Source organism: Cibotium barometz, chromosome 37, assembly GCF_041138505.1.
Source record: "Cibotium barometz isolate CiBa-2024 chromosome 37, ASM4113850v1, whole genome shotgun sequence".
In the NCBI taxonomy this organism is placed as follows: Eukaryota; Viridiplantae; Streptophyta; class Polypodiopsida; order Cyatheales; family Cibotiaceae; genus Cibotium; species Cibotium barometz.
This window is the reverse complement of record NC_141082.1, coordinates 35690809-35710380: the sequence shown is the minus strand read 5'-3', so window position 1 is coordinate 35710380 and position 19572 is coordinate 35690809. Positions and strand designations below refer to the sequence as shown.

General features: G+C 45.9%; 1 protein-coding gene across 7 annotated transcripts in view; it reads right to left on the bottom strand.

Annotated features, from left to right (window-relative positions):
* The window catches only part of LOC147617228 (uncharacterized), a 250714-nt gene that overhangs the window by 161310 nt on the left and 69832 nt on the right, over positions 1 to 19572 (bottom strand). For all 7 annotated transcript variants that reach the window (XM_086776846.1, XM_086776847.1, XM_086776843.1 and 4 more), the window contains 6 exons: positions 18133 to 18387; positions 17886 to 18038; positions 15056 to 15316; positions 14365 to 14628; positions 14011 to 14262; positions 13192 to 13782 (listed from right to left, as the gene is read on the bottom strand). In XM_086776846.1, coding sequence (XP_086632972.1) covers positions 13192 to 13782; positions 14011 to 14262; positions 14365 to 14628; positions 15056 to 15316; positions 17886 to 18038; positions 18133 to 18387 — 1776 coding nt within the window. The remainder of the gene's footprint in view (positions 1 to 13191; positions 13783 to 14010; positions 14263 to 14364; positions 14629 to 15055; positions 15317 to 17885; positions 18039 to 18132; positions 18388 to 19572) is intronic.

The window sequence follows — 19572 nt, the reverse complement described above, 5'->3', positions numbered from 1 at the left end:
TCTTGCAGTCAGGGAACAAGACCCTTGGCATCTTCCAGAGTTTGGGCGTAGCAGCCTTCGCTTCTCGAGATCGAATAGGAGGAGCACCGACCCCAACCTCTCTAGACTTGACAGATTTTACATGGATGAGTGGGCTTGCAACCAAGGGGGTATGATTGGTATTTTGGCAGGCACTACATTTTTTGACCACACCCCGATTATTTTGTCCTTAGAGGACCTCTCAAGGCGTGACAAGCAAATGAGCTAGAGGATCCCGGACAGCCTCATTCAAGACCCTGAGATTTGCAACAGGATAGAGCAGATATGGGTGGGATTGGATTTTCTTTCAGGCTCTACTGTGTGCACAGTGGATGAGGGCTTAGGAGAGATCAACTATTTCTTGCAGGAGGCAACCCAAAGCCGTTTAGAGGGTTTCCGGGAGCAGGATGGGAGTTTGTGGAGGAGTCTTGCCTCTCTACAGCGGCTTCAGGAGAGGTCCCCGGATAGTCAGCGGATCGAGAGTCAGCTTGCCGCCACTCGCACAGAGATTAGATCCATAGAGGAGAGGGTGGAGTACAAGTATCATGCCAGGGCCTCTTTCTAGACACAGGCAGGTATAGAGTCACAAGGGATTTCTTTGAGATAGTCAGCCCCCACAAGAGGAGAGATGGTACTCGCACGTTGCATGGCCAGGATGGAGTTATTGTTTCAGATCCCCCCAAGGTGAGAGCCATCGGCACGGACTTTTTTCGATCCCTCCTCACTGGTGCCCCAGTATCTCCACAGGTGGTGGAAGCACGCGAGAGGGTTTGGCGGCATACCACAAGAGGAGAGATGGTATTCGCAGGTTGCATGGCCAGGATGGAGCTTTTGTTTCAGATCCCCCCGAGGTGAGAGCCATCAGCACGGACTTTTTCGATCCCTCCTCACTGGTGCCCCAGTATCTCCACAGGTGGTGGAAGCACGCGAGAGGGAGGTGGTTCCCCCTTCTCTTTGGTCATTCTTATTGACACCTTTTACTACTCGAGTTGGCGGAGGCAGTGATGGCACTTCCCAAGGGCGAATGGGGTTCCAGACTCTTTCTTCCTTCGCCATTGGGACCTCATGGAAGGTGGCCTTCATGCTGCCTTCAATGAGATTATGATCACAGGTGCCTTGCCGGAGAGGCTCTCAGAGGGTTTGATTCACTTGATTCCAAGGTGGGTGGTGACAAATTGGAGTTCCGACAGTGAAGACCCATCACTCTTCTAGGCACAGCTATAAGATCTTGGCCAAGGCCATCAGCAGGAGACTTCAGCCTTTTCTCCAAGACTTGATCCACGACACTTACACCGGCTTTGTTCACAATTAGAGCATTCTGGACAACATATTCACCTTCTGGGAGGCGAGAGCTTCGAGCAGGATGCGGCAGTAGGACCTCATTGTGCTACTCCTCGACTTTGAGAAAGCTTATGATAGGGTGGATTGCAGCTTTCTGGAGGGCACTATGAACTGGATGGGATTCCCCATGGAGTGGATTCGTGGAGTCTCGGGACTTTACTCAGCCTCACATAGCCAGGTTCTCATTCAAGGAGCCCGTGGCGAAGATTCCCCTCTCCCGCTTGGTTAGACAGGGCTGTCCTTTGGCACCTTACCTCTTCCTATTCGTCGTCGAGGCTAAGGTAGTTTTCTCTCCACCCAAGAGACCGGGCTTCAGGGATTGCGTCTTCCCCTCCGCACGTAGGAGGAGTTGCTACACTCAGAGTTTGCAGATGACACAGCAGCTTTCCTTGCAGGAGATGTGGGGAATCTACAGAGGTTTGCGGAGGCGACCGAGGTTTTCTGTCGTGCTTCAGGAGCACAGATCAACTGCCACAAGTCGTGTGATTTTTGGGTAGGCTCAACACCCGCCCCGACTTGGCGACCAGTTGGGGATTTTCAGTGGATCCCGAGGGGCACTCCAGTTCAATACCTTGGTTGCCAGGTTGGCATAGATATCTCTCCAGAGGAGCAGCCCACCCTACTTCTTCTGAGTATTCGGAAGAAGCTTCTATATTGGAGCTCAGCAAGCCTCTCCCTTTTGCAGGCAGAGTGATGGTGGCGAACCAAGTATTGCTAGCCACCATGTGATACATCACTTCGTGCTGGCCTTTTCTCGGGCATGCATTGGCCAAGTTTAGCGGTTGATCCGGCACTTCTTATGGGCCAGAAGTGATCGGAGGCCAGCCAGGGACAAAGGTGGCATGGCTAGTGATCATTCAGCCACGTAGTAGAGGGGGGCTTGGACTCATCGATCCTGCTATTCAGAACCGTGCCCTGCTAGGCAAGTTGATTGTCAAAGGACTCCTTCCCAGTGGTGAGCCCTAGAAGGATTTCTTATTGGCAAAGGAGCGGCTCCGGCAGCCTTTGATCTGGAACCCCTTGATCCATTTACTCAATGGCCACATGCTGGGGGCCCAGCCGCATGTATCTTGGGGAGCCTTGAGCACGGGACCAGCGAGGTCTCTTGGAGATTGGATTGCACACAGGCAATTACCCTTGGAGGAGCAAGAGAGAGCCCTGACAAGGATCCGGGCCGAGATAGGCTCAACGTCCACATTGACTCATCTATCCCTCAAGAGTGGCTGATGCCTATCCCAAACCCAACCCCCCCAGTGTGGTTAGGTGTGTTTACAAGACACGATATCCTCGTGGCGGTCCACGGAGCAGATGAACACTGTGGTCAGCTCACTTTTTCTATTGGATCCCACGGTAGACTAGAGAGATCAAAGCTTCCCTTGGAGGATTTGAGAGGCTGCACCTTGCAGATAGTGAGGGTGATTGGTTTTCGGGCACACGAATGGCACATGGATCCAACACCAGCCACGGTGGCGGGGGAGAGACTATGGTGGCTATAGATTTGTGAGTGCCCACCTCTCACGCGGCTGCAGTGGGACCCGGGAGAGTGGACTTGGCATGATCCTGAGGATCGGGAGGAGACTCTTGAGCCCTTTCTTTGCATATACAGCACGGCTAGGCCGCAGGATCTAGATGCTTGAGATAGATGGCACACTGGCAACAACAGCACATTCGCAATCACAGGGCCTATCATAGCGTTTCTTTCAGATTTTTGGAAGAGGCTTTGGGACAGCTTTCAACCTAGAAAGATCACACTCTTTCTTTGGTTGATGGCACACAGGAGTTTGGCGGTTGGTACTTGGCTGGCAGTTGCAGGTCGGTTAGCGCTTGTCTACGATGCAGCCACCATCAGGAGTCTCAACAACATTGCTTTGGGATTACCCGAAGGCTCAACAGATTTGGCAGCTGATTCTCCGCATCTTCGCTATGGACAAGGCATCGACCCTGATCATCACTTGGGGGGGGCACTGTCGCTTGGGCCACACAGGCACGAGCGATCAGGACTTATGAGGAGGATGGGGAGGGCTAGCCCTTCAGGTCTCTCACCATCGTATTGCAGCAATACCAGTCACACAGCCCCTCCTAAAAGTGACTAGCAGCTAGGCTCATGCCAGAGGTGGGAGATTTGCAGTGGCATCGCAGCCTGGCACATTTAGTGTGCTGGATGTAGTGAGGCCATTGAGGGTACCCACACTCCGCCGGCTGAGATCATCAAGAGCATATGGCTTGATATTATTCACACCCTCCGCGGTCAGTGGGGGAAGCTACAAGGAGGTTCTGACCGCATGTGGAAGCCGCGGGAAGCCTTCTTCAGACTTTGGAGGCTGGCCCTTTCCTCACATATAGAGGCGGTGACCCCATTTGGCACTACAGACCACCTATGTGGTTGTCCCCCCCCCCCCCCCCTCCCTCTTGTATGAGATAGCCTTCTCCTCACAGAGCGGCCAGCTGGAGAAGAAGCATCTCTTCCCTTTATGATCACTTGTTTCCCGCCCTTTTATGAGGCGAGTTTGTATCTAGCCCGTCGTGGGTGTACTTAGCCCTTTGTGGCTGTTTCCTTCTTTAACTAATTGAAGGATCTGTTTCTCGGGAAAAAAAAAAAGAAGAAGACATCAAAATCAGGAGAGTTGGGCACACCAATCCCAAATATCCAGAAATGCTTGCCATATCGCTTGCCAAGGAAGCAACGTGAGATATCATCAACCAATCTTTGAAGAAACTCCCTTGTCTTCAAACAATGCCATAATAGAGCTCCACATCTACAGCAAGTACTCCAGCTATCCGTCTTTTAGCAAGCATCTCCACAACAAGGAGAACACCCACCAAACAATGCCAAAGAAACAATCTTTGCTTTAAAGGGAGCGTACTTTTCCATATACTTCGGAGTTGTTTTTTCAACCATCTTTCACTCTTTTGCATACCCCATACAATGTTACCATGTGCATGAATCCAAGGTGGTGGGAGCAGATCATTATACATGCTAGCTGCAATTACCTTATCCAAATGTAATCCCCTTGCCTTTTCAGTTTTCCCTTTCACTTTCCAATCACAAAGCCTATCATTTTCAACCAGAGGAGGCTATGGTTCTGTCAGAATACGCAGCGGAGATGATGACCAGGTCTGGGAACACAAGAGCAAAAAACGCATGCAGAAAAACAGCACAAGAGAGAGATAGATGTAGGCGTGTAACTCTGCTCTGATATACACAAGAAGATCCCGAATATGATACAATGAGTGGTATGGGGGTGGGGGCCTATTTATATGCCCCCACATGTGCAGTCGGCCTGCTGAAAAAGGCTCCACGACTGCATATACAGTCGGCCAGCAGCATGCAGCCAGTCGGCCAGCTCTGAGGGTCCACGACTGCATCAAATACAATCGGCCAGCTCCAGTACACACATCTGATGTAGTTGGCCAGCAAATGGATCCTCCTGCCAACTCAGGACTGCCTCCCAAGCCATAGAAAAATGGGAAAAATGCGGGGAGTGAGGAAAAATGATAAAACACCTGAGAAGGGCGGGCACACCCACAACAAAGGCCCTGGTGTATAAAACTGGACAGGAGATGACTTCTAACACCCCCTCTCAGCTCCTGGTTGTGTAACCAACCAAAGGGAGCTGGGGTGCCGCCCGAGCAAGTCCTGAGAGAGCGACTTCGTGAAGAGGTCCACCGTACTGTCCTCCGTTGAACAGAACTCTAGCAAGATGTCATCAGCAACGATCTGTTCATGAACAAAGTGCCTCTGGATGACCATGGGTTCCTCCAGTGGAAGCCCAAGCCTGCAATGTAACCTTTGCATCCGCACCACCTCACAAGCATCACAAACAGCCCGGTACTCTGCCTCTGTTCTCGACAAGGCAAAAGATGACTGTCTCCTACTGCTCCGTGAAACTGCTCCTGGGCCTGAAGTAGAGCTCCTCGTGTCCGGATCTCCTCCCCAAACCGAGTCACTCCAACCGTGGAGTCGGACACCATCCAACAATCCCCCTCCTGTGTACAAGAGTCCATGATCCTTCGCATGCCGCAGAAACCACAGGAAATGCAATCCTGCCTCCCAAAGAGACATCTGCAACCATGAGCTCAACTGCCTCATCAGGAAGCTCCCGTCCAATCTGGTGTCCATCAACCAGATCAATGAACCATACAGCTTCTGAGTCATAGAGACATCACACTGCTCACAAGGATCAACACTTGTTACAGTGCACAAACAAGTCCTGGAAACCTGATGAAACCTATCAACCACCCCCTCTGAATCTGGAACCACAAAGCCTGGAGAAACCACCTCCTTCTGCAAGTAAGCACTTGCCACCTGCCTGGCTTTCCGAAAGGTCCCCGTGGAAAGAACATCACAATCTAATGGAGGTTCTTTGTCCCGAATACTACGAGACATCAGAGCATAAGTGACCTGTTCAGCTTCCTCTGACTGACGAACACAAGAACTATCAGTACTGGAAAGTTCCTGCCAACTGCTACCATCTACAGGCAAGCTATCCACCACCTGGTCTCGGAAAGCCCGCACCTGCAGCGTATCCACACTTAAGTGGCCATTACCAGACTGCCACTCATCACAAACCTGAGGACCTGGGAGAGAGAGTGCTGAAAGCCTGTAGACTCCATTCTCCACTCCACCTTCCCAAACCACTTGGCCTGTTGCTTTGTCCCGGAGAGCAACAAAATGCTCATCAAACTCCACCCGTACGCCAGTCTTGCACACCTGATGCATTGACAATAGATGAAAACCAAGTGCCGGAACATACAACACCTGGGAGGAATGCTTCCCCCCTCTGCCATCGGGAACTATCTCCATCCTGCCCTCACTGTGAACTGGGATAGTGGATGTATCCCCAGTAAGAATGTGACCACAAAGCCTACAGAGATCCTATAAACCGGAACGGGAAGGAGTCATGTGCCTGGAAGCACCACTATCGAGAATCCACTCCCGAGTATCTGTCGGAGAGTCCTCCAATCTCCTCCCTGCCTGAAGAAAATGAAACATCGGTGTCCATCACCTCCAGGTGCACAAAAGCCGGAATCTTCATGATTGCTGTTGAGGAATCGTCACCCTTCTCGGTCTTCCGCTTGGGACACTGCCTCCAATAGTGGCCTTTCTCACCACAATCATTACAGGTCCTCTCTGCCTCCAGTTTCTCACGGTCAGCGTCGGACTTCTTCTCAGAAGACTTCTCCGATGAAGCCTTCCCTTTGCCCGAGTTACGGCCTTTCGACCGTTGGCCAGTAAAAGCCTCCGAACCTCCACCCTGAGGAGGGTTCGTGAATCGTTCCTCCTGGTCCAGGACCATGGGCACAAGCTCCTCCCACGTGATAGTGCTAAGCCTGCCACTGGTAATCAAAGACGAGTAAAATGCTAAGTACGAAGAGGGCAAGTGCGACAGTAACATTATGGCCATGTCCTCTGACGATATCTCCTTCCCAGCCTGAAGAACTTCCTGCTGAAGAGCCTGCAGCTTGTTAATATGCTCCCGCATTGTCGACGACTTTGCAGGGCTCATAACCCGCATCTGTACTTCCAAGGAAATCCTCTTCATGGGCGATACCCTGTAGTAAAGTGAGGTCAAATGCTACCATATACCTCTGGCCAGCGTCATATGCTTTACATGATTGATTACCTGCGGTGTGCAGTTGAGGAAAATAAACGAACGGACCCTGGCGTTGACACGATCCCACATCTGTGTTTGGGCCTCCCGGTCCTTTCGGGTTGACGGTAACTCCCCTTCCTCTACTTCCGGCCGTGGAACACCAACAACGATGAAATCAGCGAGGTCGTAAGACTCCAGAACAGATTCCATCATAACCTTCCATATGGCCAAGTCCTAAGGGCTATTGGAGCCTAGATTGGGTAATACTTACCACCTGTTCCAACTGATGGTCCACTGGGAACGTGGGAAGTGTGGGGATCTTCACACGTCTCTCGGCCATCTCAAACAGATCTGCCATTGCGGGGATGTACTCTGAATAGGGTGGGTGGGTGGGTGGGAACAAAGAAGAACTAAAACCTGCAAGTGGCTGTCCAGCAAATCAGCCCGCCTTCCTCTTGCTTCTCCTCTTCCCAAACAGTCCAAAACAATCCACCAATCAGCCACAAAACAGTCCCCCTCTTGCTCACACAAATCCCAAGAACTATCTAGAGCCTAGGGCTCTGATACCATGTCAAAATACGCAGCGGAGATGATGACCACATCTGGGAACACAAGAGCAAAAAACGCATGCAGAAAAACAGCACAAGAGAGAGATAGATGTAGGCATGTAACTCTGCTCTGATATACACAAGAAGATCCCGAATATGATACAATGAGTGGTATGGGGGTGGGGGCCTATTTATATGCCTCCACATGTGCAGTCGGCTTGCTGAAAAAGGCTCCACGATTGCATATACAGTCGGCCAACAGCATGCAGCCAGTCGGCCAGCTCTGAGGGTCCACGACTGCATCAAGTACAGTCGGCCAGCTCCAGTACACACATCTGATGTAGTCGGCCAGCAAATGGATCCTCCTGCCAACTCAGGGCTGCCTCCCAAGCCACAGAAAAATGGAAAAAATAAGGGGAAAATGCGGGGAGTGAGGAAAAATGATAAAACACCTGATAAGGGCGGGCACACGCACAACAAAGGCCCTGGTGTATAAAACTGGACAGGAGATGACTTCTAACAGGTTCATATGGCTGCAATAACCTTTAAATCTTTCTCCATATCCGTCTCTAATGTAGACCCAAGTTATGTTTATTGCATGCCTCTGGAAAGGATAGCACATTCCCTATATCATCCACAACATCTTGAAGCATGTGTATACTCAAGGATGCTAAAAAGCATGCTTTATGTGGCTCTTGCATAGCTAGTGGTTCGTCAAACAAGAGGACCACCATTCTTGTAGCATATGGACAGCCTGCAATGCGACCCTCAAAACGGTCCAACACCAATTCCCAAAGTGACTTCACCCAATTTCCATAGGCCATAGTTTTCATGCCTGCGCACATAGCAAAAAGCATAATTGCCGAAGGCTACTCCTGCCGAAAAAACATTGGGATCATGGTAGCTTTTCGAGCCAAAACATGGTAGTAAAGGTCAAGAATATTCAAACCACCATGCATCTTTGGTAAACAAACATAATTGTGTGGCACCAGTCTCGGGGCTTTTTTATTCGTCTTGGTCTTCCAAAACAATTCCAAAGCTTCAGACATGAAAGAATACAAAAAAACAAAGTAGTAAATGCCAAGAATATTCAAACCACCATGCATCTTTGGCGAACAAACATAATTGTGTGGCACCAATCTCAAGGCTTTTTTATTCGTCTTGGTCTTCCAAAACAATTCCAAAGCTTCAGACATGAAAGCATACAAATCTTTCTTTCTCCAAACAAGCAATGGCAAATGGAATTGAACATAGACAATGATCACTAATCATACAATGTGTAATCTCACATGCAAGGGCCACGTTGAGAGCTTCCAATAAGCAAGTTTCGCTTTAAGCCTCTACAATACCCATTGTGCCACATTCTCAACCACCATATCCCATCCCAATGGGTATCCAAGATGCCTGACGATTTGATTAGGCTGAAGTATTTGTCATGGCCATAGAAGTCGGTGCCAATCAATACAATGTAACGGAATCAACTTCGACTTTTCAAATTTTATACATTTTCATCCCAAAGCCCAAAGCAGCCATTACATTAGCTATGTAATTTAAATGCAAACCAAAAACTTGCAAGGCTCTATTTGTAAGTGGATGTTGATTTGAGTTTGGACTTAGCAGGATTTGCTTTTGAACTTTGTGCTTGTTTGAACTTAGCATTTGGACTATCTGGGTGATGTACCTGTAAAAACCAATTCCAGCTCTACCCTCTATGGGGAGCAAGCCAAAATAATTAGTAAAAGGAGAGTTTTTAAATTATACTACACTTACCAGTTTGTTGACATCGGTCACTGTATCAAATGCCTTCACCATATCCACCTGCATAATCAACACATCTTGTTTTGTATATTTGGCATATTCCATAGCAATATAGGCATTAGTAATATTATCCATTATTTGTCTTCTTGGCACAAAACCATATTGATGAGGATGCAATCCATCATACAAAACAGCTTTCAGGCGGTTGGCTATCATTTTAGAAGCCAGCTTATATATCATAGGCATTAAAGTAATTGGGCGCCGTTCGTTCAGCGTTTCACACAATTCCTTTTTAGGAGCCAACGTAACCAGCCCTTCTTTCCACGAAGCTGGCATTTCACCGCCCATTCATAAAGCATTAATCATATACACAATTGGGTACTTCAGATCCTCCCAAAATGTCTGAAAGAATTCCAACGTGAGGCCATCCCATCCAGGAGATTTCCAGTGACCCATGTCTATTAATGCATCTTGTAATTCGGAAACACTAAACAATGCATCAAAACATATGCATCTCCATTGGACACTATAGGATTTACACATGCCAAGAACTCATCCCTTGCATTCCAAACTTCTACTGTAGTTTGAGAAGGAAGCTCAAAAATGCGAGCAAAATGTTGCACACGTGTATCTGCCAGCTCAGCTTTTGTGCTCGTCCAATGACCATTAGCTTTTTTAGTTCAAGAAATCTTTTGCCTTCATTTATGCACATGTAGAATTTTGAAGCTATGGAAGAGCAACCTTGATCTATTATTTGTTTGTGGCGCGTGCTTACCTACCATTTTTGTATCTTCCTTTGCTCATCCAGAGTGATGCAGGTTTTAGCCTCACACAATATCATCTGCTGCACCTTTGATAATGCATGACAATGGCGAAGTTCAATTAATGATTGTACTATTTGTTTTGCATCATCCACCCTTTGCCTTTGTTCTCCCATGTATCATCTACCATAGTCTGCAACAACAGTTTGCATGCAAAGAGCAAAGTGATACCAAGCTACATTCAGATCTTCTAACAATTGACCCCAAAGTGGCGCAATAGCATCCTTCACCATTGCTTGAAATATGGTATCTATAAGATAATTGTTGTTGACGATCAAAAAACGTTGATGCTGAAATGGATGTTCATGTACAAGCGATTGAAAATACAAGCCCATCCATAAAGACACATGATCTGACACTTGAGCAACATAATCCACCCATAGCTTGCATGTGAATGCATCATACTGCGGATCATTTAGCATGTATCATCTATCAAGACGTGCCGAATAATGATCTAGAGCATTATGTTTGAAAACCACAAATCACTAGCATCCATTTGGAGAATAAAACTCTATCGTTCATGTCTTTCTATCACTAACATATGAGATGCATGAGAAGTGATGTCTTCATCTCTGGGGGAGTTATTGAAATCCCCACATACAAAAGCATGTGTGAGCCAAGGATAAGAAGCAAAAGTTTGCCACAACCTTTGTCTCACAGTAGACAATTGGGAGGCATAGAGTCCTACAAACTGATATGCTTCTCCATGCAACATACATTGCATAGCCATCCATCTCCCAAGAGGATCATTGAATTCAAGCACTGGTTGCAACTCATGCCTTACAAGGAAAGCAACCCCTAAATATGTACAGGTTTCTACATAAAATATATCATAACTAGAGAAGTGTCCAGACTGGCCACTATACTCATGTTGATTATGTTCTTGGATACACAGCACATCAAGCTTCATTCTATTTCAATAGTGCCAAAAACGCCTCCATTTATTAAGATCACAGAGGCCCTACACATTATAAGCCAGACGCTTTATAGGAATCATTGACATCTCTATCAGAGAAAGTAAAAGAAAGCTAATTCACATCCATGTTGTGGTCACCACTGGCATCCTGCAATACATACCATATAACATCATTCTTATCCACAATTTGTGTGCCTACTTCACAAAGCTCCGCCCAATTTCTCGACACCACATCTATAAAAGGATTTTGATTCTGGCCTCGTACAGTTTGTGGCTCAGTCCAATTTCGGAAATGATATGTAGACCGGGGCGGCTGCTTAGCTGTTGTCTTTGGAGTCACAAATCCATCTTTTTCAGCCTTCCCTATGACATTTTCCTTTGCGGAAATTATTGTTTTATTATTAGCCAGGGTTCCATTAAGCATGGGGGGCTTACCCTTTTAACTTTTCTTGCATCTTAACCCCAACTCCTGTGTTCACCACCTTGTTGACAGGTCGGACAACTTCCTGTTTTTGGGATGGAGATACAGCTTTTGGAGGGGGTTGATGTATTAGAGATGGACATTGCGAAGACATGTGCCCAAATTTGCGACATTGAAAACGAGAACCAACAAACACACCCCAATTAAGCTCAAAATATTTCCTGCCAGTGGCTAAAGGCCCAATTCCAGGTCTACTCACCCCAATAGAAATGTGCGGGATAGTGGGTTTTGAATTCCTACGGGAAGTGCACCACACCGGGCATTTATGCTTAATCACATTATGATAGTCCTTATTAGGTGACCAAGGCAATACATGCACCATCTGCGTGCCATACATCAATGGTGACATTTCCAGAAGCGTAGTACGATGTACGCTATCTGAGAGAAGCACTTCAAAAAAACCACAAGCGGCCCAGTACACCCCATCAACAAAACCCCCTTGCAAGACTAATTTCAACCACTGTGCCACTTCTTAAGCCTGAGGCATTTTCCCAGGAAAGAAAATCACTACTGCATTTTCAGAAAAACGCTTGAGAGGGGTGACAATCGAAGGCACCAGAATGTCGTAATGATGCTCAAGAACCGGATGTTTCCATTGTTTTCTGTTATCCGCAAAATCTTCAGCAAGCACGTCATAAACAAAGTGGTCTTCAGGAGAGCGTGCCACATCAAAATTGACTCGTTTATCTGTGCATAGCTGCTTATTTCTGTGTTCCACTTCACGACGAGGCTGGAGTAAACCATGAAGAAACAAGAGCACACAGACACTTATACAAACTCAAACGAAGACAAGGCAAGAGGTTAAAACAATAGACAAGAAAAAAACAGCTGTAAAATAGAAACAATAGACAAGAAAAAAACAGTTGTAAAACAGGGACACGCAGAAGACGACCCAAGGTCCAAACTCTCCACACAAAACCAACAGGAACAAGCGGGGCCTATGTGGACAACGCGCATGCGAACACACACACACTTTTTAGTGAAACCACTGATTTTATCTATCTTAATGTAGAACCGCTACCACCCAAAGTGGATGGTTTAGAAAGAAGATAAATTTGGTTGCCACCAAAAGATAATGGCAAAATTTCTTGACCGTGTAAACTATAGCTAACCCTTCCCTCTCAGTGGTGGTATAATTTCGTTCTGTCTCATCGAGTTGGCAGCTAGTAAAGCTGATAGGGAAATCCAACTTATGTTCACTGGGTTGAGCCAGCACACACCCACACGCGTGAGTGCAAAGGAAGAAAACGAGAACAGCACAATAGACGCTGGAGAAGAAAGGGAAAGGAGGCAGAGCGCAGGACACGAGCTGGCGAGTAAACTCCACGCAGCACACACGCACATATGCATGTTATTGCAGGCAGCGCGCGGAGGAATCACGGACAATAGAACCACTCGGCAGGAATTCTCAACAGGGTCGCTCGACAGCAGATCCTCTCACAGAGGATTCACGGACAACAGAACCGCTCGGCAACTCCTCTTGACAGGGTCGTTCCCCACACATACACACCCCTCACAGCACTCACGCACACATGGACACACACACACACATGAACACACATACACACATGAACATGCACACACCCATTCATCACAACCCCACACACACACAAATGCACGGACATAAACATACAAACATGGAGAGAAACACAAGCATCTAATGATAAGTGATTTGCCTTTATCTCTCTCAAGCCATACAATGTTCAGTCTATACCTTTGCAAGGTCCTTTGTAGTTTCTGTTTTTCCTGTGCCTGCAGGTCCTTCTGGAGCACCTCCAAGGTTCAAGTGGATTGCACCCATCAGCGTCCGATAGCATCTATCTGTTAAAGGGGTAATCACCAGTCTGCTAGAGTTCCCCAAGTACTCATAACCATACTCACGTGAACAGTTCATCATGCGGACAAAACATGTTTCTTTTTCCCAATACATCCGGAGCTGGCTTTGCCATAAAAAATCAGATTCATTCTCAATACCCTCCTTAGCCAAAAGCACAACCACATCTCGAGCATGGACATCCATAACCACTAATGCACTAAGAGTGGCACGATTTAGCTTGGTCAGGTTTCCTCTTACTAAAGAAACAACATTGCCGAGCTGCTCTGTGCATCTCTTCTCGAAGTTACTTAAAGAGTTTCCACCAGTCAGAATGTTATCTGTGAGCATTTTGGTCCAGTATATGGCACTTACAACAAGAACGATTTGTCCAGGCCATTGAAGGACCCAATTCTCACGTGGCACCTCTGCATATGCAACCACAGATTTTGCACACTGATCTTGTAGAGACTGAAGCATTCCTTCTTCCACCTGTTCATAGATAACTGTTAAAGGAAGTTACATTTTCAAGAGAACAAAGAACTTTCAAAAACTGTTGTTTCTTTTCCCCAGCCTTTAGCCTGGTACTGAAGATTTTCATCTCCTGGCAGCAAGGCCTGGGCTCAATACCCGCCAACCTAAACCCTGAATGCACTACACGTAAATGTATCCCACAAAAAAAATGTTGTTGCCTTTGAGGAGAAAAGTATGAGGTTTTGCCTGTAAAAGCCATTTTTCTACAGCTCCTTGTGCTGTCTTCGGGTTGAACTTTTCCGTGAGTGCCACCACCTCTCCTTCAGCAGAAATCATTGCAGTGACATCAAGGTTTTTTTCAAATCTTAGACTGTTAATGCCCTCAAAACACTTCTTCAAATGGGGCTGCACCCGAAGTGGATCCTTTGTCTCAGAAAGGATCTCCAGCATCTCATCATTGGAGAGGAAAAAAAACCTTGGAAACGCTACTCTTTTCACCTGTAATTCAGAAATTTATAGGTGAAATCTTTTATCTTACGTAACCCTTAAATGGGAAATAATGAAGGCTTCAAAATTGCCAAATGTATGGATGGAGCGTACCTCCAGGTAAGATGCCAATCCCTTATTGATCGCTTCAAGGAGCCTGTTGGCCTCCTTAAGTTTCTGTAACCTATCAATATCTTTTGCAGCTTCTAAACAAGCAGGGTTTGAAGACGTTCTTTTCATCACCTCTCTCCAAGTTTGGTCCACAGTGGAGAACTTCTCCCCTTCCTCAGGCATCTGCCGCATAATGTCTTTGGAGCCGAAAATCGGCCCCAAGTATTGCCATGTTGCTTGACATTCCAACCAATTATCTAATAAATCCTGGGATTTGCGAGAAAATAAACACATCAAAACAGATCCTGTTAAGCAAATCTAAGCATGTGTGTATGCATGGGTGCAAGCTGAGTGTGCCTGCACATGCATGCCCGTGCGTGCGTGCCTGCATGCACATCAAAGATCAAACTTGCATTGACTGTTGCATCCCATCAAAGGACTCATTAAAGATTATACTTGCATTGACTTCTGTGTCCCTCCATCAAAGGACTCACTGAAGACTAGCCTTCCATTGATTTCTACACCCTATCCAAAAGCATGCAATGGCAGGCAGAAGGATGCTGGAGTACGTGTGCATGCATGTGTGTGTGCGTGCAAGAGGGGCAACGTAGGAGGGAGGTTCGCCTATATGGGATTGTTCATTTGTGTGCTTGATGAGATGTCAGGATGAAAGAAAAACAATCACATAATGCACCTGCATGTTCAGCATGAGAGTCCGCCATTTGCCTGCCCTTTCTTGGAAAAACTTTATGAAAGGTGAAGCACACATAGATTGTATTTTCACCAGTTGATCATCAAGAATTTGTTGGATATCATCCATCCCTCCCAATATAAAAGTTCCAGAGTCTTTGTAAGGAAGGACCACAAATTCAACACCATTCCAATCTGCAGCCATTTTGTCTAGAGTTTTTTCAAAGGAATACTCTTTGCTTGCAATTGCAGCCAATGATCTTACCTAGATAAATAGACAATAGAAAATCTAAGTTTCTTCCCCCATAAAAAACACTTATATATTAAGTATGATTAAAGATGTAGACTCATATTACAAATACACAACACATGGAAAATAAAATTTTAATCCAATTATTGACTTTAAAAAATATTTAGGGAATTATTTTAGAAAGATAAACCATGTGACCATAGAAATTGTGTAGGATCTACTTCTACATACTTTCACCACAACCGAGGGCAATATGGCGCCAAGCATGTAACCCCTCTCCAAATCTCCAAATGAAGTGTACCACTTGTAGCCATATTTGGTAGTGATGTGTGTGAACACATCACTAGGATTTTTGGATGGTCCTAGTGTGTGAACACACTAGGACCAGCTAGGGCACTTTTTTCCTCTTTAGGAGGTTTTTTCCCCCATGCTAGTATACACCTGTCTTGGGGTATATTTATCATCTTTGTATAGTACACATTCATAATCTATCTATCATCTCATTGTGTGCTCCATAGAGCTTCTTCATTGTGTATGTGTGTGTGCATTCCTGCAACCCAGACGAGAGGGGGACTTGAATATTATCGATCCGGATGTTCAGTGCAGAGCGTTGCTCTACAAACTTGTGGTCAGAGGTTTCCTACCAGGCACTGAGCCTTGGAAGGATTTTTTCTTGTCTCAGATTTCCGGATGTATACCCCGGGTTGGGAGAGACTGGATACCAGCACATGGTTTTTGTTCACAAAGGATGATATCAGGGCACCATCTTTCCCTCTTATTGCAGCCATTGTCAGAGCATGGAGAAGCATGAGACCTTTTTTGCGACAAAGGCTTCCTAGGTCTTTGCATGAGGATGACCAACAACCTATTATGTGGAACAAGCTCATTAGGGATGAGGCCAGTCGGCCACTTGGTGCATCTCGTTATATGCCGTGGTCAGGATGGGAGAGATGACCACTACCCTTATAAAAAAGCTGCGGACCGAACTAGGAGAGCCAAGCAATTGTCCCCCAAGTCACATGTATGGGTGGGCCACTCAATTCGCCCATAAGTTGGGGTTCAGAACCGCAAATATGCTGTGCAGTGCTCATCCCCACATAAACAATGTTGTACAGTCTCAGAATCTGCCGCACACCTAGGGTAGGAAGGTGCTACACTGAAAACCGATCTCCACTGATTGGTGGGAAGACCACCATGTAAGAATAACCAAAAGAAATGAGAGATCTGGCTCCTTCTATATGAGTGCCAAAGTCTATGCCAATATCTGCGTTGTATCATTGGAGAAATATCATAGCTCTCCCAATGAGGCGTGAGAGTAGGGATCCTATGCATCTGTTGAGTGAGGAGAAGCCTGGCATTCCGGACGTTGAAACTGAAAAAAGGAAGGGTTTTCAAAGGATCAAAGGCATCAATCCACTCCCACTCTCCTGGATCCCACTGCAGATATCTGATAGGACTGCCACCATATAACCACAAACACCAAGAGCCATGAGTCACTATTTGAGGAGAAGGGTCAATGAACCAATGCTTCCTCGAACAACCAACAATCCTCACTGGACTAAGCCTAGTATCTGGGATGATCTCCTCCATGCTACATCTCCTCAATCTCCCTCTAGGCATGATAGAGTAAATGATGCAATCTGTAGCCTCCTAGCCCGGGAGAGCAATGACATGCAGCGGTATGCCTATCCTTGAAAAGACTCCCAGCCAACTCGGATGATAGTCTCCATGAAAGGTCCTAGAGAGCCACTCATGCGAAATAGCTACATCAATCTGATCAATATGAATGCGAGAGCCCCTAAGATGTTGAATGGATACAGCTCTCTGATCCTCCGGAAGACTCTTAAAGGTCTTCCAAGCAAGAACTGTGTATGCAAAAAACTCTCCTAGTTTCATTCGTAGAGGTATTGCCCAGCATGGTTTATTGCAGGATGTCCCTCACTCTGATTATACAATCCCCAGACAAAGGATTCACACCACTTGGGAGACTGTTGCTAGTATTACAACATGGCAGATCTAGAGAGCTAGATGCACGGAGGCTATTGAGGGTGTCAAGATTTTTGGGTTTGAGTGCATTAGTACTATATGGGGTGATATCATCCATACTCTTATGGCTACTTGGGCTCGTATTCAGGGGTCCTCTCATTCTACGCAGGCAAAGCGCGTTATATTTATGCGCGAGTGGGACCATGGCATTTTCTTTTCCTCTAGTCCCACAGGTCTTTCATGGCATCATGATGCTCCTCAGTGGTTGAAATCACCTTACATATTGGGGTGATTCTATTCTTTTCCGGCTTATAGCTGTGATTGTTGTATGTCTTTTTCCTGGCACACAAGTGCTCAACACTTAACTTCACTTTACTTGCAAAAAATGTGAGAGTTCTAAAGTTATATTGGGTTCATCAAGTTACTAAAATAATAACTGAAACCCAAGAATACAAGTGTTTTTTGAGAATCGTACATAAATATTAAGTGTTGGATGAACTCACGGCCCCTTCTGGGCAGCGTGGTTCAATAGCCACTCGAGAGGGTTCACCAACAAGGATACAATTGTTTTAAAACCCAGTCAAAGCAGAGTTCTTACCTCTTCAATCTTAGACATGATCCCAAGCTCAAGAAGATTATTAACACTAAAATCCGCGTCTGCTGTATATGGCACTCCAAGAATAACAAATATTTGTGACCAATGTCGATCCTTTAGTGCTTCACTAGCAAGCTCTTCAATCAAAGGCAATACCTGCAAAAAAACCAATAAGCCTTCACACATGTCCTAGTCCCAAGTTTATATTGCCAAGCAGACACGAGACATCCTTCACACAATAAATACTCACCTTTTTGAAGTCATCGATCGTGTCTTTCAACCTAAACACAACAGTGTCTTCCTTGCTTGCCTTGCCCATTTTATAGGCCTCTTTTGCATACTCATCCGTCTTGCTAATGATCTCAGGGCCATTCAACCTCCTCACATGGCCAGTTCTCCAGCTCTGGGTCATTGTAATCCAATCATTGAGAGATCTCCAAACTCCATACCTCATGTTGTACTCCTTTTCAGTCATTGTCAGGTTACTTAAGTCATCTATGGCCATCTGATGAGTTAGAGTCTTGATCAGTTCTTTTGTAGTGTATTAATACCAACAGTTTGCAGCCGATAAACATCTTTAATGTCTTTCAAAGAATGCATGTTCGTACCCTTCCTTTCAATAAAAACATAAAAAAGAAGAAGAAAAAACACATCAACTGGAACAAATTTTTGAAAAAAATGGGTGGCAGATTTAGAGGCTTCTGCACTGGGACAGCAATTAGGTTATCCGTGGGTCCCTAGAGAAACTACCACCAGGTACTTGGTTTGTCACGTGGATGTAAATATCGGCCTTGTTCAGCTGTTTGCACTACTCTTGGAGAGTATTTGAAACTGAAGTTCAGCCACGTAACTCAAGCACACTTAATTATTAATGCAAATTAAACACTTGTGAATGGCCACACCCACATTTAACACAAAACTTGAACCACAAAACTGTAAAAGAGATATGCGCAAACGATACCACACTACGGCTGGAATGGGCCGACCCCCCCCCCCCATACACCCGAAATATTTCATTACCGAGTATTTCACTTGTACAAGCTTGGGGTCCTCTTCTCCATGACTGGAAAAAGGCCAAGTTATCCAAAAATACACTTCTAGCCCATCAACTTATGAGAGTGGTCTTGGCATTTTGGATCCCAATATTCAATGCAAGGGTCTATTGACATGGTTGATAGTTAAAGGTTACGATTCAAGCAAGTAGCCCAACAAAGAACTTCTTATTGATCAGCTTATAAGGGGCGCTCCTACAAGGGTTGGTAGCGTGTGTTGGCAGTCACTATGCCTAATTCTATATAGATGATAGAGACCATCACTAAAGCCCTGAGGTCTCCCTTCACTGCAGCTATTGTCAGTGCATGGTCTAAAGTGAGGCATGGTTCGAAACACAAAAGAATTTTGTTGGGCCAAAATGTAGACTGATAGCAAACCATATTTCATTCTCTCTTAAGGATGCCAAGTCAATAAGGTGCAATGCTTAAGACAAGGTGACTGGTTGCATGGGAAAGTGTTTCCATAAAATGTGTGGTTTGATTATTACAGACCAGCCAAGGGATTGTATCATTTGGGTGGTTGACTAAGATGGCTAGGATTCCAACCATGATAAAAGATAATGACTTCACGACTTACTCGGTCATTTGGGGTAAAAGTCATTTTGTCTGATATCAGGGCACCATCTTCCCCTCTTATT